The sequence below is a fragment of the Capricornis sumatraensis genome, chromosome 12 (genome assembly GCF_032405125.1).
Source record: "Capricornis sumatraensis isolate serow.1 chromosome 12, serow.2, whole genome shotgun sequence".
Lineage (NCBI taxonomy): Eukaryota > Metazoa > Chordata > Mammalia > Artiodactyla > Bovidae > Capricornis > Capricornis sumatraensis.
Window position 1 is genome coordinate 81,113,558 of NC_091080.1, and position 27,600 is coordinate 81,141,157.

The 27,600-nt window shown below is 43.1% G+C and overlaps 1 protein-coding gene and 1 non-coding gene across 2 annotated transcripts in view; both read right to left on the reverse strand.

The window, feature by feature from the left end:
- The window catches only part of DZIP1 (DAZ interacting zinc finger protein 1), a 49,521-nt gene that overhangs the window by 16,018 nt on the left and 5,903 nt on the right, over nucleotides 1-27,600 (reverse strand). The window contains exons 5-13 of the mRNA XM_068984501.1: nucleotides 25,159-25,283; nucleotides 24,514-24,675; nucleotides 22,036-22,173; nucleotides 18,823-18,885; nucleotides 11,821-11,961; nucleotides 11,311-11,359; nucleotides 9,794-9,850; nucleotides 6,557-6,613; nucleotides 1,200-1,259 (exon numbers count right to left, since the gene is read on the reverse strand). Coding sequence (XP_068840602.1) covers nucleotides 1,200-1,259; nucleotides 6,557-6,613; nucleotides 9,794-9,850; nucleotides 11,311-11,359; nucleotides 11,821-11,961; nucleotides 18,823-18,885; nucleotides 22,036-22,173; nucleotides 24,514-24,675; nucleotides 25,159-25,283 — 852 coding nt within the window. The remainder of the gene's footprint in view (nucleotides 1-1,199; nucleotides 1,260-6,556; nucleotides 6,614-9,793; nucleotides 9,851-11,310; nucleotides 11,360-11,820; nucleotides 11,962-18,822; nucleotides 18,886-22,035; nucleotides 22,174-24,513; nucleotides 24,676-25,158; nucleotides 25,284-27,600) is intronic.
- On the reverse strand, nucleotides 13,641-13,712 carry TRNAC-ACA (transfer RNA cysteine (anticodon ACA)). Its single transcript has one exon. It is a non-coding gene; the product is annotated as a tRNA-Cys (tRNA).

Genomic DNA, 27,600 nt, shown 5'->3' on the forward strand with positions numbered 1-27,600 from the left:
TAACATTAAGAATTTACATGTTAGAATGTATAATTTTACTTTTCTTCCTAACAAAAATGATACAACCACAGCCCATATAAATATTAACAATTTAAGAATTGATGCTTTTGAACTGTGGTGTTGGAGAAGACTCTTGAGAGTCCCTTGGACTGCAAGGAGATCCAACCAGTCCATTCTGAAGGAGATCAGCCCTGGGATTTCTTTGGAAGGAATGATGCTAAAGCTGAAACTCCAGTAGTCTGGCCACCTCATGAGAAGAATTGACTCATTGGAAAAGACTCTGATGCTGGGAGGGATTGGGGGCAGGAGGAGAAGGGGACGACCGAGGATGAGATGGCTAGATGGCATCACCAACTCGATGGATGTGAGTTTGAGCGAACTCCGGGAGTTGGTGATGGACAGGGAGGCCTGACGTGCTGCAATTCATGGGGTCGCAAAGAGTCAGACACGACTGAGCAACTGAACTGAACTGAACTAACTGAAAGAAGTAAAATATGGTAAAGCATTACTAAGGAGAAAATTATGATAAACTGATCCAAATATAATTGTTTTAGGATCTCTAAGTCATTCGAAAATACTATTAATAATGTAAATAAACATTCACAAACTTTAAAAATTAGTTGATAGGAAATAATTTTTATTATTACTGCCAAATAAAATGAGGAAGCAGTAATAACTTTAATTAACTCCCCCAAACTGTAACAGCTCTCAGATTCTGCCATTGAGATATTCTGGATGTAAATATTCCACATTCAGAGCTTAGACATTATGCCTTCCTTGCTATTAAAAACAATTTTTGAAATGGGCACTTTACTTATTCATTTGGTAGATTCAGGGTATGAGAAATGCCTATTGTGTATTAATATTTTTATATAATCTGGCACACAACTGTGTCAATTTTTCACCTGATCAGAAAATCTTGGCACTGACATGTGGCTTAAATTTTTTTTTTCAAGTTCCCTGACATAGAAAATTTCTTACTCATATGCTAAAAAAACAGTAAGGCAGGGCGGAACTATAACAGCACATTATGGGAACAGGATGCCAGAATACTACAGACAGATTGGAAATGTAATCCAAACATAAATGCCTTCCTAATTTTGATACCCTACGATAAAACTCAAGTACTTTCAAAGCTTGGGTTTTAGCATCTAAATGTGATTGATGCAGGTATAAACCCTGATCAAGCTCATTGTTACCTTTTTCTTCCTCGGAAAGTTCTTCTATGGGTTCCAGTATGTGCGATGAGAATGCCTGCTCTATTAATGAGGAAAAATAAGAATAGTACAGACAGGACAACAGCAAAGTAAAGTCAGTTCCTTTCAAACAATTTTGAAAGACATCGTTCCACTGTACTTTAACCAGGCCTGAAATAGCAGGCCTGAAATGGAAAAAAATGTTAAGGCAAGGCAGTCAGTTAAAGCTGGTTACTTTTCCAAAGTATCCGCCCTTTCTATATATTTTCTGTTAACTTCACTCTCAGGAAATTATATTTTTAAATAATTAGGTTAAAATTTCTTGTTCATCAACTTAGTGCCAGACATGATTTCTTTAAGGCACAAGGACACAACTGCAAAAGTTCTTCTTCACTTATCCCTAAAAATATTTTTGACACATATATATTTCCCTTATATACTATATATATATTTCCCTATATCTTATATACATTTTCTTATATCTTATATCCTTATATCTTGCATCTATATTTTTCCTTATATAAAAATATATATATTTTCCTCATATCTTAATCAGGTAGCTAAATAGAAAATTATCGAAACAATTTCAATTTCCAAAAATAAAAACATAAAAAATTCCCAGGGCCCTGGGGTTCCCACTTCTTGTTAGCCCCAGGGCCTTCGAGTGGAAGGACCAGAATAGTAGAAGGGCAAGGAGAGGTCTCTTGGGATCAGCAGGAAGACTTAGACCCACTCTCATCATACACCTCTGTGTCCCTAAACAACGTTTCACGCGCTCCCAGAGAATCAACGGGGTAAAGCTGTCATCAACAGATGACAGATGAAGGTGGGCTCTTCCCAATCCCACCCCAGAAGAGTGAGCAGGGGAGATGAAGTCTCTGGGTGACTTCCTGGGGAAATGTCACCGTGCATACACAAGAAAACCTCGGGCAGCATGGATAAAGCAAACCCCATCTATCAGCAGAGGGAAGAGGAGGGCAGGATTTGGCTGAAGGTCTAACTAACCACAGCAGTCAGCCATTAGACACAGAGGGAAATGCAACCAAAAGTCTGGCTTAGGAGGTGCCTGGTTCATTCATTTTCAGCCTGGAGGCTGACACAGGTTGCCTGAACAGAGAGCTGTCCACCTGCCCCCACAAACGGAAGCCATTTCATTCCACCACCAGACCCCAGGGTGGGTGACTGGGGAGGGTAATAGTGGCCAACAATTACTCCCTGGGCTTCCAGGCACAGACCTAAGTGCTTTGCATGTATTATCTCAGATTTACTACCTCCTACTTTGAAGGTCTTCTAATTTATTAAAGGGTATTTATGGTACTCTATTTTAGGCATATAAAAATATATATATAAACACACACATATATATAATAGCTATGTTTAAGTGTTTATAACTAGGCTCTTACAGCTAGTTCAGCAATATACTCAACATCTCTAACACTGACTATATGGGAGAAATGCATTTTAAACTACTTTCAAATGAACTGTCAGCACACAGTGTATCAGTAAATAGGATTCCACTTTAATTCTGAAACATAAACATGGCCCCACCACAAAGGAGCATGTGATTTGAACCCTGTAACACAAGTGGTGAACACCACAAATGTGCTTTTGAATTTATTATTCAGCATCAAGATTTTAAAGTTATACATGTGTAACTATGGGTGGTGGTGGTGGACGTTAACTAGACGTGGTGATTATTTTGCAACATATACAAATATCAAATCATTATATTGTATACCTGCAAATACTATAATGTTATATGTTAATGATACTTCAATAAAAAGTTTAAAAATCAAAAAAGTAAGGTTACACAAGTATTTTCCTAATTTGAACTGCTGAAAACAGATTTAAAAGGATAGCTAATTTCATTTTTTTAAGTCACATAGTTTATATTTTATTGTAATTTCTGAAAAAGACAAAAATAAAAGTTATGAGGAAAACTTTTATAAAATCTTACAGTATCATAATATATGTACTTATAGGGATAATCCTATGATTTATCTTTCTTGAGTCAGGATTAATGCCAAAATCTGACATTTCTTACAGTGATGCAGAAGGCGGGGGAAGGACAGATTCCTGAATCTGGGCTCCTACAATAATAAAGGCTGAGGAAGTGAGGTTGACGAGACCCCAGAGCACCAAAAGCAGGCTGATATCCCAAATTTGGGACGGAAGGCCTGCCATCCTCATGCTTTATAAGCTGAGACCTCCAGGGTAAGAGTTGAAATGCTCAGAGGCTTCCAGAAAAATCTTTATGTCAGTCTCCCACCATTACCTCCAGAAGAAAAACCCCCAGTTCTTCACCCAGCCCTTTCTCCACTGGCTGACTTTGTTGGACTTGATCGCCCCACCCTAGAAGCTAATGTTTAGCCTGTGCATGCTCAGCGACTTCTGCTCCAAAGGCCTTGCCTCATCCACCCTGACCACAGCCCAGTGGAGTAGCCAAGACTCTTCTCCCCATCTGGCAAACAAGGAAACCCAAGTCCACAGTCTCATGACTCAATCATGAATCCAGACTGCTTCCAAACTCCAGGCTCTTGGCCATGAAGCTCCAATGCCTTTCCACCGATGCCATTTGGTTTGTCTTCCAGACATCACCCAGCCAGTACCTGAGCTCATCATGTTCTGGCCTTTCTCTCGCCTTTGCTCCCCAATCACTCACACAGCCTTTTCACCAATCCCATAGAACAGCTGTTGTGTTCACTCCCTCCCATTTCATCACCATAACCCCAATCCCTAGGTAAGGAATCTCTTGTTGCTTAGTTGCTCGGTAGTGTCTGACTCTTTGCAACCCCACGGACAGTAGCCCGCCAAGCTCCTCTGTCCATGGGATTCTCCAGGGAAGAATACTGGAGTGGGTTGCCATTTCCTTCTCCAGGGGATCTTCCCGACCCAGGGACTGAACCCACATCTCCAGCTTGGCAGGCAGATTCTCTACCACTGAGCCACCTGGGAAGCCTGTCACAAAGGAGAGGAGACCATTCAAGGACAGACTAGGAATCTCTCAGACTATGTCTAACATCACCAACTGATCTCCCAGCTCAGATTCTTTGAATTCTTCATGCAGCTCAGCTCTCCAATCCTGCCATGCTCAGTCTCTGAACATTCAGCAGCTATGAAATGCCGCAAGAACGACCCAAACCACATCACTCAGTGGTTGCCATAAGCAACCTCAACCAGCATCCCTCCAATTTCTTCTGCACAATCCCCACTCTGTCAACGAGTTCATCGGCACCAATAATTCACATCCAGTGCTCTCCTGCCACCTTTTGCTGCTAATTTTTGCCTATCTCAGCAGAAAGGAGCAGCCAGTACCCCTCTCCCTAGGGCAATGCATATCTTGTAACTGTTCACCTCGACTCTGGACAACTCCACAATGCCCCTCCCACCTCTAAAACTCCCAGTCAGACCAGCTGAGACCTCTATTGCAGCTGCCTCTGGGATCAACGTCCCTTTAATGCCCAACCCTGCTTCTCTCACGGGTGCCATCTGAAAGCAGTGCCCAAATCTCACCTACAAACCTCCACCCTGAAGCCTGTGTCTCGGGGAACCCAACCTCAGGTGGTGAGTAATCATGAGATTTTTCATGATAAAGGACCTCATCAAGGTTTATGATGGAACAAAAGGAAAGACAGAAAGGAAGCTGGACTAATTAATGTTGTGCAATCCATGACCAACCCTCCCTATCCCCTCCAACCCCCTGCCCCTCCCCAGCACCTGGGGAAGCTGCCACAGCTGGGGGCGGGGGCAGTGGGCCCCCGCCAAGCCGGCTCCTCACTCCTAACCATTGAGATGCTCACAAATCAGCTTTGATCCCAATCCAAGGGCTCTGGGCCTCATGCCAGGCTGGCATTTAAAATGAGCATTTCAATCACAGCAGATGCCAGCAAGGGAGCATGGCTAATTCATGCAGCCCCAGCCTGGGCAGGGCAGGATCCACACGGAACACGATGCTCTGAAACATCAGACTTGTTGGGACCTTGGAATCAGCCCCAGATAGCATTCCATGCCTACCGTACGTGTCCCTGCTCGGGCACCAAAAATATAAAACAACGAAAACACAGCCCTCATATAATGTCAGATAGGAGGCTAGCAATAACAAAGGGGAAACAAAAGAAACTAAAACACATGTTGACGTATAAAAAGAAATAGCCAACAATGCCTTATAAAAATCAACCCTAAAAAAGGAGGCAACAGAGAGATATTAACCTGACATAAATAATATGAATAGACAATAATTGTTAGAAATGATTTCCTCATATATTCATATATAATTCATATTGAATATATTCATATATAATTCATATTGAATATATTCATATATTTATCTCTGTTACTGGTTCAAAGGGAAAAAAAAACCCTACATGTTCTAAACACTTGAAAATAATAACATCCAATATGTGAAGAATTTATGCATTATGTATTATAAACGCATGCCCAAGGGAACCAATCCCCCTGAAATGATCTTAGGGAAAAAAATCAGGGGCAGTAAACACTTCATCAATCAGTCAGTGAGTAAAGAGAATTACAAAAGGCCATCATACATGAACCACAATATTTCTGAAGACAAAAAGTCCAACTCAACTGGCCATGGATTTAAGTCCAAAGTAAAAGGCTAAATAGAGAAGTCGAATGAAGTAATCATTAGATTCCAGAAACATCTGTAGGTAAGACAGGAAAAAGATGGTTCCCCCTCCCACTTTAATTCATTTAACACACAGCAGACCACAGGAAAACAATATATCGAAAACATACCATAAAAACTGCTAGCACCTTAGTTGTATAAAAATATGTTTATAAATATTCACCCTGTCTACTGGATCATGTTAATAACAATTATTACCCTGTGACCTGGTCCAAGACTTGGATCCTGGCAGCAATTTCATCCAGGGGTTCCTACTTTTTCCTTTGGTTTCCATCACATGTCTTTTCTAGATTTTCTCAACCAATCCCTGAAACTGTTTGCTTAAAAAAGGTGACTAGCTGCCACATTGAAAGTTATACAAACAATCACGTATGCCCTGTGGCATGTGCTGGTTGGCTGGTCTAGTAGGAAAGTCACCCTCTTACCCGATACCTACTACTTTCCACCAAAAATCACAAATGCTCCAAGAACTACTCAGAGTTAAAAATCTCTACTTGTGAGCCCAGCAATAGAGACATTTTCTACTTTATGACTGGTAGGTTTGACTAGTTCATAGTAACATTACATAGGAAGACTGCAGTTTTATTAACTGTTTTGCATTCATCAAAATGTTTTGTTTGCACAAATAATCCCCACAGAAGAACTTTTCAGTTAATAAGTTATCTAACTCAGGTGGAAACTGTATATAAAACGCTGAGACTTTGCTGAAACTTACCATGTGCCATTGTTAGACTCGACTTCGCATCCAGTGTCTGGGGGGCTGGGGCATTCACTGAAAAAGCATAAAAATGTAATTACAGGGTCCTGTATCTACAGCATCAACATCTGAACATGAGGATAAACTGTTTATCAAATTAGTCAAGGTATATTAATATACAGATCATGAGAGAACAAATGTTTCAAATGACAAAGACAGCACCAACTAACCTAAACCAAATTTATAACAATTTGAAATACAATCCACCCTTTTCAAATATACAAGTCAGTGGGTTTTAATACAGACACAGAGGTGTACAATCATACCCACTCTCAAGTTTTTGAACATACTCATTACATGTACACCTCCCCAAATACCCATCTCTATTAGCCCCATCTCTCCCTCCCTGCAGGTCCGGGCAACCAAGGATCTACTTTCTATCTCTATGGATTTGCCTATTCTGGTCTTTACTTATAAATGGAATCCTATAATTTGTTATGTGACCTTCTGTAGTCCGCTTACTTTTTTTTTTTTTTTTAATTTTAAAATCTTTAATTCTTACATGCGTTCCCAAACATGAACCCCCCTCCCACCTCCCTCCCCATAACATCTCTGTGGGTCATCCCCATGCACCAGCCCCAAGCATGCTGTATCCCGCGTCAGACATAGACTGGCGATTCAATTCTTACATGATAGTATACATGATAGAATGCCATTCTCCAAAATCATCCCACCCTCTCCCTCTCCCTCTGAGTCCAAAAGTCCGTTATACACAGCTGTGTCTTTTTTCCTGTCTTGCATACAGGGTCGTCATTGCCATCTTTCTAAATTCCATATATATGTGTTAGTATACTGTATTGGTGTTTTTCTTTCTGGCTTACTTCACTCTGTATAATCGGCTCCAGTTTCATCCATCTCATCAGAACTGATTCAAATGAATTCTTTTTAACAGCTGAGTAATACTCCATTGTGTATATGTACCACTGCTTTCTTATCCATTCATCTGCTGATGGACATCTAGGTTGTTTCCATGTCCTGGCTATTATAAACAGTGCTGCGATGAACACTGGGGTACATGTGTCTCTTTCAATTCTGGTTTCCTCGGTGTGTATGCCCAGCAGTGGGATTGCTGGGTCATAAGGTAGTTCTATTTGCAATTTTTTAAGGAATCTCCACACTGTTCTCCATAGTGGCTGTACTAGTTTGCATTCCCACCAACAGTGTAGGAGGGTTCCCTTTTCTCCACACCCTCTCCAGCATTTATTGCTTGCAGATTTTTGGATTGCAGCCATTCTGACTGGTGTGAAGTGGTACCTCATTGTGGTTTTGATTTGCATTTCTCTGATAATGAGTGATGTTGAGCATCTTTTCATGTGTTTGTTAGCCATCCGTATGTCTTCTTTGGAGAAATGTCTATTTAGTTCTTTGGCCCATTTTTAACTTAGCATCATGTTTTCATGTTTCATCCATGTTGAAGCATGTGTCAGCATTAGCGTGTATTTTTATGGCCAAATAACATTCCATTTTGTAGATAGACCACATTTTATTTATCTGTTCATTAGCTGATGGTCATTAGGGCTTTTTCCACTTTTTGACTATTAAGAATAATGCTGTTATGAATATTCATGTACAATAAACCAATTTATAAGACTACCCCAATCACTGGGCTGAAAGACACCTTTTAAAGGCATTAATTCAGCTAGAGCCTTTAGAAGAGTATACCTGATTCAAGTAAGACTGAACACTCTTTACATCAAAATATCTCAGAAAATTAGATTCCACAGCCTTTCTTCTAATACTGAAATTTCTATCTGAGGTTCCTCTCTCAACTATTTGTTTTTATGACTCTTTCCACAGCTTATTAAAAACAGATCTTTAATTCTAATCCTATCTAAGAAATACTGATCACAAGCCCCAGCTACCCCTGTAGGCATAAAATTTCATCTTTACAATGGCTTGTGTGAAAGTGTTCAACTTCTAACTATGGGTAAACTGCTACCGATTCTGGAAATATGGCCTTCGAACCTATCTGCAGCTTGCTAAGCTAGATCCAGGTTTGACAAACTACAGTCTATAAGACACACCAACACCTGCCTGTTTTTGTAAATAAAGTTTTATTGGAACATGTTATTGTTTCAATGGGCTTCCCAGGTGGTGTTAGTGGTGAAGAACCCACCTGCTAATACAGGAGACTAAGAGGTGCAGGTGCAATCCCTGGGTCAGGAAGATCCCCTGTAGGAGGGCATGGCAACCCACTCCAGTATTCTTGCCTGGGAAATCCCATAGACAGAGGAACCTGGCGGGCTACAATCCATGGGGCCGCCAAGAGTCAGACACAACTAAAGCAACTTAGCACGACTGTTCCAATATTGTGCTAAGTATAATTAAAATATAAACAGTAATTGAACGTCTTGTAATTTTTCCATACTTCTCTGAAATGCTTCTGTTCTCTCCTTAGCTCTACCCTTGGTGCTTCAATTGCCCTCTCCTCCTCAGCATCTCTCAACCTCTTCAGCTTCCAGGACCAACATCAACAGGCCTCAAGAAGCAGTTGAGCATTTAAAACCATCAGTGCTTTCTAGTCAATTGTGCCCAGTTCCCAAACATGCTCATCAGTGTCCTTTCATCATTACAAGTCCTGGGCCCACATGCATGGCATTCCGTGCCCGGCCTCGGGGCAGGCCCTCCCTTAGTATTCAGATCCTGTTCACATGCTTTCCTGAATGGAACAAAAATATTTCAACTAATATTAAGAAGACAATCCATCCATTTCTCAACTGTACAGATTATGTCTTTTTGGATTCTAGCCAAATCCTGACAGCTCTGGAAGACTGCGGTGCTGTGACTTTGTGAGTGACTGACCCAGGGGCCTTGGGTCAAACCCTGCAGCACGGGGTCTCAGAGATGCCAAAATGTGGTGGTCACGACACACAGTCACATCGTCACAGTGCTTTGCCTTGGGAAACCCAGAGCACGCCCTGGGGTGATGCCAAGGAATTTTTAGCCATTCTTTTATTAGGCAAACTGTTAAGGTAATAGGTATGGCTAACCAAAACCACCACAAAATCACACGGACATTTATTATAGTGGGTTTTAGAACCAGGTCAAGGCCAGGAATCAAAATAGATCGTTATGTAATCTCCAGACACACTGATGTTCCAAGAATCATCTCTAAAAAGAATAAGTAGAAGTTATATATGGGTTTAAGCACTTTAAAACTATCTTTAGAACCCTGAGCCTATTATAGAAACTTACTTGGTACAGTTGGGGCAGTTGGCTTAGATTCAAAAGTTTGCCAGGTTAAAAGATTCCCTGAAATAAAAAAAGATAAATTAATAACAAAACCCACAAGCTATGGGTTATATTTCGCTAGTGCACATCCTAATATTTTCCCCCAAAATACAATACATGAAATGTACCAACATGTAGCGACTTGTTACGACAAAGATGCTTAACATAAATCCCTTAAAAGTTAACTTTTTCCTAAAATTATTTTTCAAATATTTATTCTAATTATTCAGGTTTTCCTAATTATCTGAACTGTAACTATTCCAAGAGAAGTTACAGCCACCCTTTCCAAAACTTGACCTTGAAACAAGGAAAGCAAGTGTCTAGGTGAACATATAGGTCAATCTCATTTTACTGCACTTTATTGTACTTTGAAGATATTGCACTTTTACAAACTGAAGGTTTGTGGCAACACTGCGTTGTCAGGTGACAGCATTTTAGCAATACAGTATATGTGCATTTTTTAGACATAATGCTATTGTACACTTAATAGACTATGGTATAGTATAAGCATAACTCATATACACTGGAAAATCAAAAAAAATTGTGTGACTCACTGTATTGTGATTACTGGTTGTATTGCAGTGGTCTGCAACTGAACCTGCAATATTTCCAAGACATGCCTGCATTTCTCATGACCCCAGAAACAGGGAGGAAATGCAACCCATACACCCAGTACCAATTCCCAGTTGGCATCCCTCAAGTAGACAAAAGATGCCCTACTATCTGAGACAGATGGGAACCAAGACTGGGACCACTCAGAAGGCAATCAGGCAGAAGGCAAGCTTGATGCTAGGATGGGAGACTCTGTACTTCTGACTCCCAGTCCCACTTCTAGACCAGTTCCTGAATGTTGTGGAGATGGGTGGCTATCATTACTATTTTCAGTAGGCTGTATATCCCCCCACTATGCTTAGAGCAAACCCTCAACCCCAGCAGACCATAACACAGAATTGAACATCAAGCCTCCACAGCACTTTAGGCTAATTAAGAGTTTACTATCAATAACAATAGCCAATACTGATGAGTATTTAACAAGTGCTCTTTACATGTTTTCCCATTTAATCCTCATAACAAGTCTATGATGTAAATACTACTAATATTCCAGCTTCTGAGCTGAGTAAACTGGGGCAGAGGCTCACAAAGCTACAAAGAGATGGGAGCTGAACCCAGCCTGCCTCTGGACTCTGCGCTTTTAATCCTAAGTCATCTAACTGCACATTCATCCAGGGGTACAGTTACTGAGCATGTATTATGTGCATAACAATACTCTGATAAAAAGGACAGGAGACCATTTGATGACAGATTAGGTATTTGAAATTCTTCAACTCTCTGGGTTGTGGTAACAGAGCTCCCAAGTCAAAATAACTAGAGGAACATCATCTTAGCACCCATGAACCGTCTCAGTCCCACATTCACCAACGTTCAGCGCACGGTTAGGATGGCCCACCTTGCCTTCAGCACTGGGATCCTGGTCCACTTACCTTTGGGTTCACTGACACTGCTTAACGGTTTACTGGTGAACTCTTTAATCTGCAAAGAAGAACAGTCTTTCAGCGATCCATGTTTGAAACTAGACAGGGATGTACTGGATGGTCAACAGACACTCGGCTCAGTAAATGAACCTTTTCACTAAATGCCCCAAAGACACAGGACATGTGGACTTTAATGACATGGAGACAAACGTTTTATAAAAGCAGCATTTGGATTCACCTGCTTCGCAAAGGAATTAGCGAAAGAAATCCTTAGGTGCCTTCACATTTATCCTGAATTCTAACTGAATAAATCTGATTGCTCTATAGTATTTCAAAAATACTTAAAAAAAAATTATTTTATTGACTTGGACAAACAACCATGGGGAGTGAGGAGGTGGGAAGATATTCTGTCTTCATCTTATCCAACTTACAAATGCTCTAAAGACATGTTCTTAAATAAGTTGCACTGGTTACAGAAAAATGGTGCCTATATATATATATATATATACACCAAAATACCTGCTGTCTCTGAGTGATGATCAGCTCGTTCTGTTCCTGGAGCCTCTGCCCTAGTTCTTCTATCCTTTTCTTATAGAAGACATTACTTGCATTTAGATCGTCTATCATTGAAGTTCGAAGTTTCTCTATATGTGACAGGAGCTGCAAGAAAATGAGGAAGAAAGGCATGCGTATGGAACCTGCAAGTAAATTTCTTCTTTCTGCAGTTTGTATGTACACACCTCGCCTTCTCACTGGCTTATGTCGTCTACACATTGACTAGCTCTCTGATCACCATGTCCCCAGGCCCTGGCTGTTACAAGGGGCTTCATCTCTGTTCCCAGGGAGCTCACGGCCCAAAACAGACAACATTGATCATGTGAATGGCGTAGTGACCCATTACATGAAATCACACGGGGAGGAGCGAGGATAAAGGACCAGGCCACCCACAGAGCAACTCCGACCCCAAGCAGCCCTCACATATCATCCCAGCTGGAAAGCACACTCCCCCAGCCAGAGAGCCCAACTTAATTATTTTATATACCTAGCAGTCTCTGTCCCTTAGCAGGTTTTCGATAAACATTTAGTGAGAAATGGAAGGGGGTTGGGGGTTGAGGAAAAGAGGAAGAGAGGAGGGAGAAGGGTGGAGAGAGGGTGGAAAGGATGGATGGAGGAAGGGAAGAGAAGGAAGGGAAGCACAGGGCAGATAGATCCAAAGATGCACAGATTCATCTCTAGAGGGAATATCAGTTCTGGACAAGAACTGAAGAAAAGGAACTTCCCTGGTGGTCAAGGCTAAGATTCATGCTCCCAATGCAGGGGACCTGGGTTTGACCCCTGGTCACGTAACTAGATCCCACAGGCCACAGCTAAGATCCTGCATGCTGCAAAAGACCCAGCCCAGCCAAATTAATTAACTAAATATTTTTTGAAAAAGAATACAAGAATTTGGTTTCAAAAATTCAAGGAAACATTCTTAAAGCAATTTCAGACGTTGCTTAAAAGGAGGAGAAAAAACCCTTGGTAAATGGCACGAAGCACATTCCAATTCTGTGGCTTGGGAATGGAGACAGGGAAGTGCAGGTCCGAAAAGGCGGGTAACTGTGTTGAGAGGAGCAGAGAGAGAGCCTGAAGCAGCGTTTCCTAACTGGAGAGGTTCGTTTGCTTTTTAAACAAACACTCAACACATTTTAAAGGCTAAAACATTAAGCATATCTTGTTGAATCTACACCACAGCATCATGGATACATGGTTTGACTATGTTGTTCAGATGGGGAAACTCAGGTCTAGAGAGGTAAGTAGCTGACCCACATGCAGACAGCTGGAGGAGGGAAGAGCCCAGACCTCAGCTTTCCTGTCTTCCAAGTCCACACTCTCAAACTTAGTGTCTGTGTCATGAGATGTGTTAAGAAATTGTGCATGCGTGCTCAGCTGCCCAGCCTTATTTGACTCTTTGTGACCCTATGGACTGTACACTGCCAGGCTCCTCTGTCCTTGGGATTTCCCAGGAAAGAATACTGGATCGGGCTGCCATTTCCTCTTCCAAGGGATCTTCCTGACCCAGGGATGGAACCCATGTCTCCTGCATCTCCTGCATTGGCAGACAGATTCTTTACCGATGAGCTACTTAGGAATCCCTATTCACAAGAGTGAACAAGAATGAACCCTAAAATAATGGTAGACTTTGGGGGATAATGAATAAATGAATAAATGAATGAAGTCGCTCAGTCGTGTCTAACTCTTTGCAAACCCATGGACTGTAGCCTACCAGGCTCCTCTGTCCATGGGATTTTCCAGGCAATAGTCCTGGAGTGGATTGCTATTTCCTTCTCCAGGGGATCTTCCCAACCCAGGGATCGAACCTGGGTCTCCCGCATTGTAGACAGACGCTTTACCATCTGAGCCACCCGGGAAGTCTTTGGGGGATAATGACATATCAATATAGATTCATCAGTTGTAACAAATGTATCACTCTGGTACAGGGTGTTGATAATACAGGAGGCTGTATATGGCGGGGGTGTGGGGGGTGGGGTATTTGGGAACTCTGCATTTCCTCTTCAATGTTGCTGTGAACCTAAAACTACTCTAAAAATAATCTAATTTACATTTAATAGACACATAACAAAAACAGCAACAAAAAGTTAAAGCTCTCCATCAATACATAGCAGGGTCTTCCCTCTGAAGGGCTGTGTGCTCATATGAGCCCAGACAAACAATAGGTTGAACCAAGTTACAAAGGTTTCCTGGGTAAAGACTAGAAAGAAACCTTACATATCGCAATGGATGCTAACAATCTCAATGACAGGAGAACACTGTCAAGAACTTTCCCCACATTTTCAGAGACCACTGTAAGAGTGCCCCTCCCAAGACAGTCTGGGAAATCCTGAGCAGGAAAGTAGAAGGCGAAGCCAGTAAAAATGTCCAGGGGTCTGGAGGGAGGTTTAGGATCAACAATATGGGGATTCAATGCAGGACCCAAAGAGAAGGAGGACTTAAGAAAAATAATGGGATGGCATCCTTTTGATACTGGAATTAAGAACTGACCAAGAAGGTACAGAAAGAGTCTGCTGAGAGAGGAATGTGCTAGTCTGAAGATGAGGACTAGCCAGAACTTATTTCAAAAAGCTGGTGGCCCTGGAGCTCATTTCTTTTCCTTTTTTAATTAACTAATTCATTAATTTTTGGTTGCAGTGGGTCTTCACTGCTGCAGGAGGGCATCTCTAGTTGGGGCAAGCAGGGGCTACTCTTCATTGCAGTGCCTGGGTTTCTCATTCCAGCAGCTTCTCCAGTTATGGACCACGGGCTCTAGGCATGGGGGCTTCAGTAGTTGTGGCTCTCGGGCCCTAGAGCCCAGGTGCACGGGCTTAGCTGCCCTGTGGTACATGAAGTCGTCCCGGACCAGGGATCAAACCCGTGTCCCCTGCATTGGCAAGCAGATTCTTATCCATTGTACCACCAGAGAAGTCCTAGAGTTCACGTCTTGTGACTTTCTACCACTGCGAGTTTTACATTTTTTTCTCTACCAGCCACATCACCCCATTCTGCTGCCCTTTTACTACGTGACCATTCCACAACGTCCCAAGCTCTGAGTCTTCTGTTGGGCGGAAAAGGGCATGCCACCATTTACCTGTGGTTCCCTTTGAACTCCTACCACTGCTATTTAAAAACAAAACCAAAAAAAAAAGACTGCCAAGAATTTAGGTAAAGCAATAAAAAGTTGGCAAACGCAACTTCCCGTAAGCAGAGAAATACAATATGTGCATTGTAGGAACACAGTAGGCACCAATCATGTGGAATAATTGATAGTCAGGTCTCGGGCACAGATTACTAAACCTGAGGGAATTCGCCCCTCTGCTGGGGTTTAAGAGGAATGAAGGGAGAAGGAGCTTCTGAACAAGCAAAGCCAACAGACGAGGGAGCAGCGTAGCCTGCTGGCAGCACCAAAACTCCCCGCTCCCAGCACACGCGGCGAGGTGCCTCCCTCAGAACCAGACCTTCCCTTCCTCTCTGTCGCCACCTGCAGGGGCCAAGTGGAAACGTCTACAACTTACACAGCAGTCTAGCCAGAAAGCCACTGAAATTCCCACAGCTGCCTGGAATGCAAGAGGCTTAAAGGAGCAAGGGCTAAAATCCCCTATTAAAAACGAACCCTGAATTTCTGTCCCTAAACCCCTGTGTGCTAAAGAAGCCTTGAAGAATAAAAGTAGGACTTCAAATCATAAGAGCAGTGGTTCAAACCATGGATCCAAAACACAATGATCTGGGGTCTGCTGCTGTTGTTATTGTTTATTTTTTTCCAAACTCTGCATGTCCCAGACTCACCTGCCGAATGAGTCTCAGGAACTGCTGCCTTAGAGCATCTCAAAGGAAAGATTCAGGATTCTTACAGAAAAGCAACTGCTCTAAGTTGTCTGTTTCCCTCCCCTGCTGGCTAAGTGCCTCAAGAATGACAGGTGAACAAGGCAGCAGGGCAGAGAAGCAGGGACCCAAGGTTAAGAGGATCTGGATTCAAATATCAGGCTCATACTAACAGACAGCTCTTTCCACCCTGCTCTTCTGCCCCCTACAATTAGCATTCCTCTCTCCACAAAAAAAAAAAAAAAAAAGGCTGAGTGATCCCCTTGTTGGCCACCTATCAAGCTTCTGCATTCATTTAGCAAAAATTTAGTAAGCCCCTAAGAATGGATGCTTTCAAACTGTGGTGCTGGAGACGACTCTTCAGAGTTCCTTGGACTGCCAGGAGATCAAACCAGTCAATCCTAAAGGAAATCAACCCTGACTATTCATTGGAAGGACTGATGCTAAAGCTGAAGCTCCAATACTTTGGCCACCTGATGCAAAGAGCCAACTCACTGGAAAAGACCCTGATGCTGGGAAAGACTGAGGGCAGGAAGAAAAGTGGGGGGGCAGAGGATGAGATGGTCAGATGGCATCACCGACTTGATGGACATGAGTATGAGCAAACTCAGGGAGATGGTGATGGACAGGGAAGCCTGGCATGCTGCAGTCCATGGGGCCTCAAAGAGTCGAACACAACTGAACAACAACAAGAACATTTTAGGAACATTATTAGATTCTGGGAATGCAGTGGAGGAGTAAACAGAGCCCTTCCCTCAAAAGGCTAATGATCTGGCTGGAGAGACAGACAATAAACAAGTAAACTAATAAGCTACTTAAAAAGTGATCAGTCAGAGTTACACTTGTGAAGTGATGAGAATAATTAAGGGAGAGGATCGCTTCCCTGGATGGAGCGGTCTTGGGTGACTTCAAGTGTCTTAAAGGAGGAGAATGAAGGCAGGAGCGATGCTCTCCTATTGGCCTTGAAGAAGTCACAGTCAGGTTGTGAACTGCGGAGCTGAGGGTCTCACTCCACCCTGACTCCCACGGCTGACCATGGGGAACTGCACATTGCCAACCATCTGAACAGGCTTCGGAGAGGCCCCAGAGCCCCAGAGGAGACAGCTCGACTGACACCTCCAATGCAGCTCATAAAACCCCGAGCAGAAGACCCAGCTAAGCCGTGCCTGGACTCCTATCCCATAGAAACTGTGACATACTAAATCTGTAGTAATTTGCAACAGCAGAGAAAACTAGGGCTTTCCTGGTAGCTTAGATGGTGAAGAATCTGCCTGCAATGCAGGAGACCTGGGTTTGATCCCTGGGTTGGGAAGATCTCCTGGAGAAGGGGGGAGTGGGAACCCACTCCAGTACTCTTGCCTGGAGAATTCCATGGAGACAGGAGCCTAGTGGGCTACAGTCCACGGGATCACAAAGAGTAGGACACAACTGAGTGACTAACACTTTCACTTTCAGAGAAAACTAAATCAGAGGGGAAGGAGCCAGCTGCATAAGGAGCAAGGGGAAGTACCTCCCAGAAGTAAAAAACCACGTGTACAAAGAGAAAAAAGGCTGCATGTTCTATAAATTACCAGAAGGCCATCATAGCTAAAACAGTAGGTTGAGAGAGAGGATCAGGATGAGCTGAGCAGCCAGGTTGTTCTGTCTGCTCTGCAGAGAGTAGATTATAAGAGAGGAAGGCTGGAACTGGGAGACCGGATAGACCCAAAAGGGGTTTCCCTTTTGGAAATGCTGGGAGCTCAGTGGAGAAGCAATGGAAGGCATAGAAATGTCCGGGAAAACATGGATATAAGATACTCAGCAGGACCCATCAATAGCCTGGAACTGGGAGTTGAGGAGGAGATGGGAATCAATGTCTGCATCTGAGTGGACAAGGATGCTATCAACCAAAAAGAAAAAGATGTCTGGGAACAAACCCAAGGACCTCATTTTAGACACATCACATTTAAAAAGTTGTGCAGAGGCCGAGTACGAAGCTGGCTATCTCATCTGGAGCTCAGAAGGGTGGCTTAAGTTGGAGAAATGAATTGAGTGTTATATCTACTCATAGGCCAGCCATTATTTTTAACAAACTCTCTCTGTCCAATTGCTGGAGCAATAGAACCATGAGAAATAAGTTTCTGTTGTTTATCAGCCACCCAGTCTATCCTGTTTGCCCAAAAGGGGATACAAAGGGCTACAAAACACATACAATTTAAAGTGAAAAAATAAACAGATGTTTTCCTACCTAAAAATCTCAAATAAATTTATTTTATATTTTTGCACTATTATAAAAGCATCTTAACACTTAAATTTCTGATGTACCTAGCAGAAAGGAAATAGGTGTTACAATTAATTTTTGTTTTCATTAAAATGACTTAAAAAGTGACTTTAATATAAACAATCCTCGTTTTTATAGATAGACCTGGAGATACTGTGGATTAAGTTCCAGATCATAGCAATAGAGCCAAATTGCAATAAAATGAGTCACATGAATTTTTTAGTATCCTACTGCATGTAAAAGTTATGTTACACTACACTGTGGCCCATTAAGTGTGCAATAACATTATGTCTAAAAAACGATATACATATGTTAATTAAAAATACTTTATTGCTAAAAAATGCATCATCTGACAATGCAGGGTTGCCACAAACCTTCAATTTATATAAAACACAATTATCTGCAAAGTGCAATAAAACAAGGTAGGCCTGTATTCAAAACTTAGATTGCCACTCTGTAATGTAGAAAAATTAGAAATATGTATTCAACAATGAAGAAGAGATTAAATAGTTGATGATACATCAATAAGATCATCATGGAGTCATTAAAAAAAAATCACAATTTTGAAGAATATTTTAAAACATAGGAAAATGTTTATGATATATTAAATTAAAATGTATAAAGTTATAGATATAAAGCATAACTTTAAAACTGTGAGACAAATTATATGTATGGGTTTCTATACCTAAAGAAGCACATTTACAGCATCAAAAAGACTGAAGAAATTATAACAAAGCAGTAGCACTGGTTATCTTTGGTATTGGAATTATAAGTAATTTAAGTTTTTGTTATACATTTCTCTACAAATTGTTTTCAGCAGACAAATACTATCTTTATTATAAAGAGAGCAAAAATTCTTTTCAGAAAGACCCACTTTTTATAGGCCAATCATTTCTTAATCTTACCCGGCTCTTTTCTTTCTTGTGTTCTTGATGAAGAGCCTGAACACGAGCTGTCCACTTGCTTTCCTGCAAAACAGTAAAACAGGAGAAATTCAGGTCCAACTATAATAATGACGGGCTTCCCAGGTGTCACTAGTGGTAAAGAACCTGCCTGCCAATGGAGGAGAAATAAGAGACATGGGTTTGATCCCGGGGTAGGGAAGATCCCCTGGAGGAGGGCATGACTACCCACTCCAGTATTTCTGCCTGGAAAATTCCATGGACAGACGAGCCTGGTGGGCTATGTCCATTGGGTTGCAAAGAGTCAGACATGACTGAAGCCACTTAGCATGCTCTCATAATAATGACATCTACTCAGAACGAGAGCTTCTTTTTCAGTGAGTATCTAGGAAACCCAACTATTTGGGTAACATTTTAGCAGCCATTTTTAAAGACGAATACAGTCAGAAACGTTTAATCACACTTGCACCTGGTTTTCACCTTACACGCTGAGGCAGAGGTCAACAAATATTTTCTATTAAAGGGCTAATAGAAAATATGTTAGACTCGGGGGGCCAGATGACTCACTACTACCAGGAATGGGAGAACAGCCGTAAGTAATATGTGAATGAACAGCCACAGATGATACACAGTAGCAAGGCTGCGTCTCAGTGCTTAGTTGTTCAGTCCAGTCCGACTCTGCAATCCCATGGACTGTCCCCGCCAGGCTCCTCTGTCCATGGGGATTCTCCAGGCAAAGAATACTGGAGTGGGTTGCCATGCCCTCCTCCAGGGGATCTTCCCTACCCAGGTATAGAACCCAGGCCTCCCACACTGCAGGCAGATTCTTTACCATCTGAGCCACCAGGGAAGCTCTGTGTTTCAATAAAACTTCATTAAAAAAAAAAAAACCAGGTGTTAGCCTGCTAACCTAAGAAGTCAAAAGGAAACGTCACGGTTTCTGAGTCTATGGGTTATGAACTGACAGACCTCGCAGGAAGGCCTCAGACAAAAGAAATTCACGTGGCACCTGAGAGTTTTATAGCCGAGTCCCTCAACTAGTGAGAGAGCAGCCTGCTGGGAGCAACCATCAGGACCCAATTCCTGATTCCCTACCGTGTATCTGCACCTCATTGGGCAGCTGCAGCAGGCTGTGTGCATGCATGCTAAGTCGCAACAGTTGTGTCCAACTCTGCTACCCCCTGGACTGTAGACCTCCAGGCTCCTCTGTCCATGGGATTTCCCAGGCAAGAATACTGGCATGGGTTGCCATGCCCTCCTGCAGGGGATCTTCCCAATCCAGGGATTGAACCAGCACCTTTTATGTCTCCTGCATTGGCAGGCGGGTTCTTTACTACTGGTGCCACCAGGCTGGTAGAGGACTAAGAGGCGGGCCCTGCCCTCCCTGGGGGCGGTCGGGGGGAAGGTGGATATAACAATGGGAGGTTTCCACATAATGTGCACGTGGTCAGGTCCAGCTTGGAGGACTGTGGCATGCATTAACCCAGAGGCCCAGGAGAACTTTCCAGAAGAGATGCCATTCCAGCTGAGTAAGTGATGGCGCCTAAAAACTAGGAAGTACATGACAAAGAAAGCTGGAACCAGGTGCTTTTAGGCACTGCTGGTGTGTCAAGGTAAAGCCAAGAATGGTGGGAGATAGCAGGACCAGATGCCCAGGGACTCTGAATCCTGGTTAACAGTTCTAGAGTTTTTTCTGTGAAAAAGGGGGAGACACCAAAGGATTTTAGGCAGGGTGGTGATGCGGTCAGCCTGGCTGCAATGCAGAAGGTAGATTTGGGGGAGAGAGGCAAGACAAGAAGCTGTGGTTGTAGTCCATATTCACAAACACTTTTTAAAAAAATTTTTAATTTTCTCTTAGGGTATAGCTGGTTGGGCTTCCCAGCTGGCGCTAGTGGTAAAGAACCTGCCCACCAATGCAGGAGACAAAACAGATGCTGGCTCGATCCTTTGGTTGGGAAGATCCCCTGGAGGAGGGCATGGCAATCCACTCCAGTATTCTTGCCTGGGAAATCCCATGGACAGAGGAACCTGGTGGGCTACAGTCCAGGGGGTCACACAGAGTCGGACACAACTAAAATGACTTAGCACACACACGCAGAACCGTTTAACAATGTTGTGATAGTTTCAGGGGAACAGCGAAAGGACTCAACCATTCACATACATGTATCCATTTTCCTCCAGACCCCCTCCCATCCAGGCTGCCACATAACACTGAGTAGTTCCATGTGTTACACAATAGGTCCCTGAAAAACACATTTACTTTTTAAAATGATGTAATACTGCTTTTTGAAAAAAAATCATGACTTCATAAGCTTTAATCTCTGTTTTCTGGCTAAAAAAAGTTCTCCTAAGTCACTGTGACCAAAAGAGCCAGGATGAAGGCCGTACTGATTACTGAGGTTCACTTCCAGATGACTGTAATTCCTCCGATATGTGTAAAAGATCATCAGTTCACCAGTGCAGCTTATACGCTCTGAAAAAACAGTCTGTGCTTCAAAATGCCTTTCTATGCCTTTCGAAAGTGGGCCTTCATCTGAAACATGAAAAATAACTACTAAAGTAATATGAACTAATTCAAACATGTATCATTCGAGGAAAAATTAAACAACGTTGCCAGACGTTCTGTATCCACATCTATTAGTCAATCAGTAAGTATCTAATAAAGAAGGCTGAGCGCCAAAGAATTGATGCTTTTGAACTGTGGTGTTGGAGAAGACTCTTGAAGAGTCCCTTGGACAGCAAAGAGATCCAACCAGTCCACCCTAAAGCAAATCAGCCCTGAATAATCATTGGAAGGACTGATGCTGAAGCTGAAGCTCCAACACTTTGGCCACCTGATGCGAAGAACTGACTCATTTGAAAAGACCCTGATGCTGGGAAAGACTGAAGGCAGGAGGAGAAGGGGACAACAGAGGATGAGATGCTTGGATGGCATCACTGACTCGATGGACATGAGTTTGAGTAAGCTCCAGGAGTTGGTGATGGACAGGGAAGCCTGGCATGCTGCAGTCCGTGGGGTTGCAGAGAATCAGACACGAGTGAGTGACTGAACTGAAGTATCTAATGAACATCTATTATGAGTTACATATGCAATAGGAGACAAGATAAAAAGAATTAGCCACTGTCACCATCACTGAAAGAGACACTTTTTCTTAGATGCTATCTCCTATAAATTACTTCACCAAGAAAAATCAGTCGTCACCCACTTCTACACACCTGATTGTCAAGTAGCTGCATCACATTTTGGAAATCCTGGGGATGCTGTGCACGTTCTTCTTTAAACTCATGTGCATCTCTTAGCGTGCCTATGTTAGACTTGATCTGCATATTGGACTTCTGGATTTCTGACAATTGCTATAAAAGAAAAGTTAAAAATCACTGGTAAAAATGTTCATACTTCTGTAAGACTGAAGCAGAGGGCCTCCCTGGTGGCTCAGTGGTAAAGAATCCACCTGCGAATGCAGGAGACGCGGGTTCAATCCCTGATCCGTGAAGATCCCACATGCCACGGAGCAACTAAGCCCGTGCGCCACAACTATTGAGCCCGTGCTCGAGAGCCTGGGAGCCGCAACTCCTGAGCCCACAGGCCACAACTACCGAAGCTGGCGTGTCTTAGAGTCCATGCCCTGCAACAAGAGAAACCACTGCAATGAGAAGCTTGAGCTTCACAGCTAGAGCATAGCCGCAGCTCTCCCCAGCTAGAGAAAAGCCTGCAGAGCCACGAAGACCCAGCACAGCCAAAAAAATAATGTTTTTAATTTTTAATTAAGAAATAAAGATTGAAACAGAGAACAAAATTGGGGAGCCTGTATCCATACATTAAATCTGACTATCCTACAAGACACTCATTGTGCTTCTCTTCACAGTGGTTTTCCTGTTTTACTTCTTCCAATAAAAGAATATGCACAGGGTGAAAAAGGGAAAGGAAAACCTAACTTTCTAATTTTAGGCGATGGGTGATGGGCAGGTGAACAGTTGCCAGAAACAGGAATTGGGTGCAGTTGATAGACTGGGTGATTTAGTGAGGCGGCCAGAAGGGGGCGACAGAGGATGAGATGGTTGGAGGGCATCACCAGCTCCAAGTTTGAGCAAGCTCCAGGAGATGGTGCAGGACAGGGAAGCCTGGCATGCTGCAGTCCACGGTGTCGCAAAGAGGCGGGCACAACTGAGCAACTGAACAACAACTGTCCAAGAGCTCTGATGCTCAGACCCAAGGGAGGTGATGTGGGGACACCTGAAGCAACAGGGAGTTGCCTGAAGGAAGCCCTACAGAAAAGACACAGTGAGCCACCCCACGTTAACTTCCCCTCAACTTTTTATCTGCAAATTACAATTTACGAAAAGGTTGAAAGGACAGTATAATGAACATCCATTTCACTGCCACCAATAGCTAACTAACCCTGGGCCACATTTACTTTATAGATAGCGGCTGGCAAACTTTTTCTGTAAAGAGCCAGATAGTATTTGACTTTGGAGACACGTAAGGTGTCACAGCGACTCGACTCCATGGCGGCAGCACAGAAGCTCCATAGAGTAAGTGTAGAGGAAACCACACAGCTGTATTCCAAAATACTCTCTTGTAGACACACCGGAAGGTCAATTGATACCATTTTCATGTCATGAAATGTATTTCCTTTTGACTTTGTTCAGCCACTTTAAAGGGTAAAAACCTTTCTTAGATCAAGGGCCATACAAAATCAGGTAGTTTGCTAGATTTGGGTCCCAAGTCACAGTTTGCCCATCCCCATGAGAGGGTTCAGGGCGTTTTAGAGAAGGATCTTCGCAGTTTTCCCAAACTACCCCTCTGTTTCAGTTTCTAAAACATGTTGCCCCTAGAGGGAGCTCAAGAATCTTCCCTGGTCTCCTTTGCTTCCCTGGGACCAAGGCTGCTCCCACAGGGAAGCAGGAGGGGCTGCATTTAATCACATCCAGCTCACTCACCTCACTCAGACTGAACAGGCCTGTCTTTCTGGGTCAGCTTCTTTCTCCCACATTGGGGATCTGTGTCATTCTTTCTAGAAAGTTCCTTTGGAACTTTGGAAAGCTCCAAAAGTTGGGGAAGGGGTTATGGTTTCAGGCTATCCAAACCTAATGAGTTAAGCAAGAGGGCCCTTCTCTGATCTGACCCAAATGTACCAAGTGTTCTGCACTGGGGTTGGGGGCCAGAGCTCCTGCTCTTAAGGACTTGCTCTGTTTTCCATATGCCCGAGCTCCCTAGGCTCTCAGGGAGGATGGAAGTCTGGGCCAGGGCACGATAAAGGAACTTGTGGGTCTGAGGGCCACATTGCCACTGTTACGCCACCTCTAAAGGCCACAACTCTGTCAATGCTATGAGGACTCCTAGGTTTAATACTCACATATTCTTTTTTTTTTTTTAATTTTAAAATCTTTAATTCTTACATGTGTTCCCAAACATGAACCCCCCTCCCACCTCCCTCCTCATAACATCTCTGTGGGTCATCCCCATGCACCAGCCCCAAGCATGCTGTATCCTGCGTCAGACATAGACTGGTGATTCAATTCTTACATGATAGTATACATGATAGAATGCCATTCTCCCAAATCATCCCACCCTCTCCCTCTCCCTCTGAGTCCAAAAGGCCATTATACACAGCTGTGTCTTTTTTCCTGTCTTGCATACAGGGTCGTCATTGCCATCTTTCTAAATTCCATATATATGTGTTAATTACTCACATATTCTAATGCTGAGTTCTTAGAAGTCAGTTCTTTAAACTCCTTCATAAACATTTCCTTGACTTTTTCCATTTCATCAACTAGTTTCTCCTTTTCTTCTTCTTTCCATCTATCGAATAACTTCAGAAATTCTTCCTCTTTTGTTTTCTGCATTTCATATTCCTGAAATTGATTTAATACATGGCTTTAAAAGCTCTGACATGAAGCAAGCCTGCAGAATTTTAAATAAATGGGCACAGCTTCACCTCACATGTGTTGGTGAGACTTGCAAATTTCAGTTAGGCCTTTCTTGTTTTGTTGCAAAAAACACTGCGTATAAAGGGAGGTCTGTGCACAATGATTTCCCCAAACCAAAGGCAGCACATAGCGTTCCTTTTGTCCTTACATCTCTTAAAGTATAAACACAGTGGTCCAAAATCTCAAAAATTCCTAGAGACTATACAATCTGCCAAGACTGAATCATGAAGAAAGAGAAAATCCAAACAGACCAATAAGGAGGAGAGATTGAATCAGTAATCAAGAGAAACTCCCAATGAAGAGAAGTTCAGGACCTGATGGTTTCACTGGTGAACTCTACTGAATATTTAAAAGGGATGAACCCCAATCCTTCCCGACACATCACTGCTTCAGAATTCAGCCTCATACCTTAGAGAGCCTGACTGCGTGGGCATGCTGTGCAGCCTCTAGCTGAGACTTGGTGAGCTGCAGCTGTTCCTTCAACATGTCGATCTCACTTTGGAGCTTGTCCGTCTGAGCCCTTGCCTTATACTCTGTCGTAACAGAAATATCGTTAAAATACCATCTCTTAGAAACCCACTGGAAAACTTACGGGGTACAGTGCTACTAATAAGACAAAGACAAAGGAAACTGCTTTTTCTTGGGATATTACTCTCTTTCATGCTGCACGAGCCAACTTTACTCTTTACTTTGTATTTTCAGCCCTTTGCATCGTTGGGCACCAAATTATTTTTAAGCAGATTCTTTCAGCCACTGGGTTGAGGTTGGATTAACCCTGCAGAGGCAGGGTGAGAGCCCGTTCAGGGAGCAAAGGAATAATCCTGGGCTCTTCTCCAAGACGCCTGTCTCAATCAGAGAAAGGAAATCAACAGCTTCAACCGCAGATACCTCAATATTGAAATCTCTATGGTCACCATCTTTCTGGCTCCCACGGAACTCTCCTGAACATGTCATCAGTGCTCAGACAAGCAGAGGCTGGCACTCAAAATGCAAACTTGGGCCACAACCCATCCACGGGGCAAAAATGAACTACTGAGAAGTTGTAAAAGGCAGCAACAAGTGAAGGAAAGAACACTTATGTTCATGTACTTACATGCAGATGTACACATGACTGAATGGATATACATGTGTCTGTGAGTGTAGACATGAAAGGTATGGAAACCAAAGTAGAAAGTCAGAATCTCAAAGATGACCTGAAGAAATAATACTCATTTCAGAGTCTGAAATACTCTCTGAAACGAGTATGAGATAGAATAAGATACTGAAACAGAAGAGAAAGAAGGTCAGTTTCACACTGAAGAATGATAGGTTAATTTAAAATATATTTAATCTTCCCAATTTCTCCAATATACTGTTAAACTGTATCCACGATTCATGGCTTACAAGTGGAATTTTATGCTATTCATATTGTTTATACAAAGCTCAGCTGTCTCCTAAATAAATCTTTCAGAAATAGGCAGAAATGGAAACAAGCCCAAAAGGGAGGGAAAAGCAGGTACAGGTAGTGAGTAACAAGCTAGAGGTATAAACGTCCAGGTACCAAAAACATTTAGATCGTAATGAGCATTTCCATGGGTTACTGTGGCAATCTGTCGAGTTGCTCTGATCTGCTCATGGAGAAACAGGCCTTGCAATTCTTCGCTTCTGAGAACATTTAGATTAGTTGCAAACCTGGTTCCTTCCAAGCCACAGAGCCCCTTCCCTCTTCTGTTCCTTCAATTAGCCCCTCTAGGCACTGGTTAATTCACACTGGCACCCAAACATATCTTAGTATCTCCCATTGCAAATAAGATAATAATCTTCCCTTGGTCCCACTTTCCCTCCAGATACTGCCTCCTGTCCCTGCTTTCTCTCCCAGCAAACGTTACTGAAATAAATGGCTGTAATCGACATGACCACTTCCTTGCCGGATCCTCAGCTCAGCTCACTCCACTCCAGCTTTTGTCCCCAGCAGTTTGCTGCCGCAATGTCAAGGCCACCAACGGCCATTTGGTCACTTCTTGGTCTTTATCTTACTCTTATGCCTCAAGATCATTGGGGGTCACTGCCTCCTCCTTGAAACCCTCATGCCCCTTGGTTTCCATGACAACACATTCTCCACTTCCCTCCTGCCTCCATCACTGCAATTTCTCACTGTCAGCTGCTCCTCCTGGGCTCCTAGTGGGGGGCTGGCCCTGAGTTGTCTTCTCTTTTTAAGTGACCTCATCCAGCCCAGTTCTGCTAACTTCTCCCAGGTTTTTATCTCCAGCCTGGGCCTCCACCAGTCGCATGGCGACTATATGTGTGACTTGAGTGTACCCAAAGCCAACCCAAATTCCCCATCCTTCTTCCTCCCTCAATGTGCTCCTCTCCTGGTCCTCCCCTCAGTAAACATGATAACCATTCACCCATTTCTACAGGACAGAAGCCCAGGATCATCTCTAATTCATCTCCAGCTCCCATGTGGAGTCATATGGCTGTGGGCTCTGTGTCCAGAATAAATCCTCTCCATCTCCACGTCTCCCACCTCCCGTCCTGGTCCAGCTGCCGCCTTCTCTCCCCTGGGATACCTGTTGCAGCCTCCTCACGCTTCAACCTGCTTCCACCTCTGTCCCTACCATCTGTTCCCCGCCCACTAGTAGATGGGTCATGTAAAGGTACAAATTGAAGGCAATTCCATGGCCATCCCATGGTTAGGACTTGGTGCTTTCACTGGCAGTGCTTTGGATCCCTGGTCAGGGAACTAAGATCCCATAAGCTGAGTGGCTCAGCCAAAAAAATATAAAAATACCAGTCCAAATTACATCATGTCCCCACCCCTTCAACTTGAAATCCTCCAGCGGCTTCTCATTATGCTGATTAAATCGCCCA